The sequence below is a fragment of the Camelina sativa genome, chromosome 20, assembly GCF_000633955.1.
Source record: "Camelina sativa cultivar DH55 chromosome 20, Cs, whole genome shotgun sequence".
Lineage (NCBI taxonomy): Eukaryota > Viridiplantae > Streptophyta > Magnoliopsida > Brassicales > Brassicaceae > Camelina > Camelina sativa.
In genome coordinates, this window is record NC_025704.1 from 7553287 (window position 1) to 7558320 (window position 5034).

Consider the following 5034-nt stretch of genomic DNA (forward strand, 5'->3'; position numbering starts at 1 on the left):
GGTGAAACGGCGAACCACAGTGCCGCATAGCCTTGAGAAAACTGGCTGGTTCGTAAGGGTAATATTCACCATTGGTTCTACAATGAGACTGCTTTGGAATACAATCGTAGATGTGTTCTTGCTTGCTGCGACGGTGTTGTTTTTGAAGGATACAATGACGCCACTGAAAGGCAATGCGAATGTCAGGAGAAATCCAAGGAGATTTTATCACCGAACTATCTCTCTGGATGACATTAAACTTATCAAGAATGCTATGAACATGGTAACGTTGCGATTTATGTTCATAACTCTGTTGAGGATTTTAATTTCTCTTACCTTACTTAATAGATCTGTGCTTTTTTATTACTGTGCTTTCTATTGCATATGTTGTCATTAGACTATCAACGATGTTCTACTCGGAATTACACAAGCTGCTCTTTCTAGCTATATGAACCGACAATATCTTGTTTCCCAAGAACAAGACAAGAATGATGAGCTGGAGGATGGATCATTATTGACTTCATATCTTCCAGATGGTATACGGTTTCGTGCAGGTTGTACAGTAAATCTAAGGTCAGACATCGGGTTCAAGGTTAGAAACATACTCCTCAAATCTTATAATTTATAATTCTTTAATTCTCAACAAACAATATTTAATTTATAATACTTCTTATGCATAAAGCCTTTGGCAGAAATGATGGTGAAGGATTCAAAATGCAGGTGGGGAAACTACTTCAGTTTTCTTATCTTGCCGTTATCGATTGGTTTAGAAACCGATCCATTGGTTTATCTAGAAAAATCCAAAGCTATTATGGCTCGAAAGAAGCACTCTTATCAAGCTGCTCTAGCGTATTTTTTTATCAAAATCATCCTAAAAGTGTTAGGAGCTAAGGTAAAATAAATTTGAGATTGTGTAATCTGCATATTTATATGGGCAGTACATATTAACTCACTCCTGTCACTNCCCGATGGCGCGAGTATTCCAGTCGCCAGACATAGACATATGTCCCATCGTCAACATTGGTTTCAAAACCAAAATTAATCCTGACGTTGTTCTTGATGCATTGAGGCATAATGTCTACAAGTATCCTCGTTTCTCAAGCAAACTGGTACCCACTTATACGTAGTTATTCTCGATCACTTGTAAATGTTGTATTCAAACATGACCTGATCTAGAATTTTTTTTTATATAAAAAAATTTCTTTTAAATGATTTGATACTTATAGAAAAAGAAAGAAAAATAATGATATGTTTGATGATTAATTTACATGATCTCAATGTACTTGATATTTTNGGAGCTAAGGTAAAATAAATTTGAGATTGTGTAATCTGCATATTTATATGGGCAGTACATATTAACTCACTCCTGTCACTATAGGCAGCATCATTAGCATTCAATCAACACTTGAAGAACATAACGACATGTGTGTCAAACGTTATGGGCCCTATGGAAGAAATCAGTTTCCGTGGCCATCCCATCGCTTACATTTCTCCAAGCTCTTATGGACACTCACAGGTACGTCTTTTTTATTTTTTGTGTGTTGTTGCGTAATTTAATTTAAATCGTAATTAGCTTTTCTTTTTGATTGATTGTTTCTTGTTTTTGTGTTCGATAGGCATCGTTGATACATTACACAAGTTATGCGGGGGAAGTGACAATCACGATAGGGGTTGATCCTACTGTAATACCAGATCCTCACAAGATTTGTGATGATATGGAAAAATCACTAAAAACAATGAAAGCTGTTCTTTGGGAAAGAAGGTTACTCTAAGGCCCATGAGGCCTCAACTCATTCAAACCTTGTGTTTGCTCCTCGTTTTAAGTCCTGCATTGGTCATTCCTTTGCTTCATCTACACTGTTATCGCATCTCTTTCTCATGCTATTTTAATTCTTCGCTCTGTTTAGCATTCTCAAATATGGTCTAAAGCTAGTTGAGAGGTTTTAAGGTTGAAGAAAACTCAAAGCTAAACTCAAATGTCGTGTCTTAAGAAGTTAAAACCTCACGTTACTAGTTTCTGCAACCCACACAATACAATTCCCTAGCTGAATATTTTGGATATAAAATAAAAAAAATAGCGCTATTAGTTGGAAATTAATCATCTTTCCTTTCAACCACAATCCTTTATACTATAAAGTACAAGTCATCTGTCCAATAAAATTTTGCCACGTGGATTTCTGTTTCAAATTTTAATTATAAAACAATCCTAAAACAAATTAAAGATCGTGTAGAAAAGTAAGCAAAACTAATAATTTTGAAGAAAGGGCGAAGAAAAAAAAAACTGGGCTTAGAAACAATAGGGACAATATTTAACTGTTCCACCGAGGCACTATTCCACGATCCCTTTTTCTCGGCCATGCTTTTAAACAAAAACAGTTCATTATTCTCATANGGTGAAACGGCGAACCACAGTGCCGCATAGCCTTGAGAAAACTGGCTGGTTCGTAAGGGTAATATTCACCATTGGTTCTACAATGAGACTGCTTTGGAATACAATCGTAGATGTGTTCTTGCTTGCTGCGACGGTGTTGTTTTTGAAGGATACAATGACGCCACTGAAAGGCAATGCGAATGTCAGGAGAAATCCAAGGAGATTTTATCACCGAACTATCTCTCTGGATGACATTAAACTTATCAAGAATGCTATGAACATGGTAACGTTGCGATTTATGTTCATAACTCTGTTGAGGATTTTAATTTCTCTTACCTTACTTAATAGATCTGTGCTTTTTTATTACTGTGCTTTCTATTGCATATGTTGTCATTAGACTATCAACGATGTTCTACTCGGAATTACACAAGCTGCTCTTTCTAGCTATATGAACCGACAATATCTTGTTTCCCAAGAACAAGACAAGAATGATGAGCTGGAGGATGGATCATTATTGACTTCATATCTTCCAGATGGTATACGGTTTCGTGCAGGTTGTACAGTAAATCTAAGGTCAGACATCGGGTTCAAGGTTAGAAACATACTCCTCAAATCTTATAATTTATAATTCTTTAATTCTCAACAAACAATATTTAATTTATAATACTTCTTATGCATAAAGCCTTTGGCAGAAATGATGGTGAAGGATTCAAAATGCAGGTGGGGAAACTACTTCAGTTTTCTTATCTTGCCGTTATCGATTGGTTTAGAAACCGATCCATTGGTTTATCTAGAAAAATCCAAAGCTATTATGGCTCGAAAGAAGCACTCTTATCAAGCTGCTCTAGCGTATTTTTTTATCAAAATCATCCTAAAAGTGTTAGGAGCTAAGGTAAAATAAATTTGAGATTGTGTAATCTGCATATTTATATGGGCAGTACATATTAACTCACTCCTGTCACTATAGGCAGCATCATTAGCATTCAATCAACACTTGAAGAACATAACGACATGTGTGTCAAACGTTATGGGCCCTATGGAAGAAATCAGTTTCCGTGGCCATCCCATCGCTTACATTTCTCCAAGCTCTTATGGACACTCACAGGTACGTCTTTTTTATTTTTTGTGTGTTGTTGCGTAATTTAATTTAAATCGTAATTAGCTTTTCTTTTTGATTGATTGTTTCTTGTTTTTGTGTTCGATAGGCATCGTTGATACATTACACAAGTTATGCGGGGGAAGTGACAATCACGATAGGGGTTGATCCTACTGTAATACCAGATCCTCACAAGATTTGTGATGATATGGAAAAATCACTAAAAACAATGAAAGCTGTTCTTTGGGAAAGAAGGTTACTCTAAGGCCCATGAGGCCTCAACTCATTCAAACCTTGTGTTTGCTCCTCGTTTTAAGTCCTGCATTGGTCATTCCTTTGCTTCATCTACACTGTTATCGCATCTCTTTCTCATGCTATTTTAATTCTTCGCTCTGTTTAGCATTCTCAAATATGGTCTAAAGCTAGTTGAGAGGTTTTAAGGTTGAAGAAAACTCAAAGCTAAACTCAAATGTCGTGTCTTAAGAAGTTAAAACCTCACGTTACTAGTTTCTGCAACCCACACAATACAATTCCCTAGCTGAATATTTTGGATATAAAATAAAAAAAATAGCGCTATTAGTTGGAAATTAATCATCTTTCCTTTCAACCACAATCCTTTATACTATAAAGTACAAGTCATCTGTCCAATAAAATTTTGCCACGTGGATTTCTGTTTCAAATTTTAATTATAAAACAATCCTAAAACAAATTAAAGATCGTGTAGAAAAGTAAGCAAAACTAATAATTTTGAAGAAAGGGCGAAGAAAAAAAAAACTGGGCTTAGAAACAATAGGGACAATATTTAACTGTTCCACCGAGGCACTATTCCACGATCCCTTTTTCTCGGCCATGCTTTTAAACAAAAACAGTTCATTATTCTCATATATAATCATGTCTTGATCTCTCATATTTGCCTCATCTTCATAGTTTGGGTTCTTTTCATTCTTTATTTTTCTAAAAACCTAGAGTACTTAACTACGCATGGCTTCAAATCAGACTTTTATGTTCACTTTCAAGGATTTTCGTCCTTTCAATAATTCGATCTTTTACAATTTACTATATATGTCTTTTTTCCGTTTGCTCACGTCTGCTTTATTTATTTCATCGTCTTATTCTTTCGCATCAAATCTGTCATGGAGGAAGAATTGTCGTGAGCTCTTTGCGTCTTAGTTATTTATTCAATTATCCTTGAGGAGAGATATACTTAATTACGATGCTTCATGGAAAGTGGGATGAGAATTTAAGGTGATTAGCACGTCATCATTGCTCAGTTCATTGGATAATTCACTGTTATGATTTTTGAGAATTGAGATTCACATTTAGTTTTTTCTGNTAATTCACTGTTATGATTTTTGAGAATTGAGATTCACATTTAGTTTTTTTTGTTTTGTTAATATGATAGTTTATGTAGATAGGTTGTTCCTATTTAACCATGTATTTGACAATATGCAGTGTTCAAGAAGTTGCAGAGTGATAGTGAAAGTATTTATTATGCTCACGTCTTGATTTCTAAGGACAAACAGGAAGATGCTAAGTAACAACAAGACCATTTCAGAGGCCCAATTGCTAATTAATCACAAGGATCAAT

The 5034-nt window shown here is 35.1% G+C and overlaps 2 protein-coding genes across 2 annotated transcripts in view; both read left to right on the plus strand.

The window, feature by feature from the left end:
• Window positions 1–2077, plus strand: part of LOC104769909 (O-acyltransferase WSD1-like) — a gene marked incomplete in the record, with an annotated part of 5319 nt that extends 3242 nt beyond the window's left edge. The window contains 5 exon segments of the mRNA XM_010494227.2: window positions 1–262; window positions 377–571; window positions 662–871; window positions 1358–1495; window positions 1596–2077. Of these exon segments, the coding sequence (XP_010492529.1) occupies window positions 1–262; window positions 377–571; window positions 662–871; window positions 1358–1495; window positions 1596–1751 (961 nt within the window).
• Window positions 2372–4053, plus strand: LOC104772290 (O-acyltransferase WSD1-like). Its single transcript, XM_019242098.1, has 5 exons — window positions 2372–2633; window positions 2748–2942; window positions 3033–3242; window positions 3318–3455; window positions 3556–4053. The coding sequence occupies exons 1-5, from the start codon at window positions 2454–2456 to the stop codon at window positions 3709–3711; spliced, it is 879 nt and encodes a 292-aa protein (XP_019097643.1). The 5' UTR covers window positions 2372–2453; the 3' UTR covers window positions 3712–4053.

Excerpts from the sequence above, each read along its gene's own strand:
- LOC104772290 (XM_019242098.1), top strand. The coding sequence starts at position 2,454 with ATGAGACTGCTTTGGAATACAATCGTAGATGTGTTCTTGCTTGCTGCG. Across the intron at positions 2,943-3,032 it reads GGTCAGACATCGGGTTCAAG|CCTTTGGCAGAAATGATGGT; the intron begins GTTAGAAACATA and ends TTATGCATAAAG. Across the intron at positions 3,243-3,317 it reads TAAAAGTGTTAGGAGCTAAG|GCAGCATCATTAGCATTCAA; the intron begins GTAAAATAAATT and ends CTGTCACTATAG.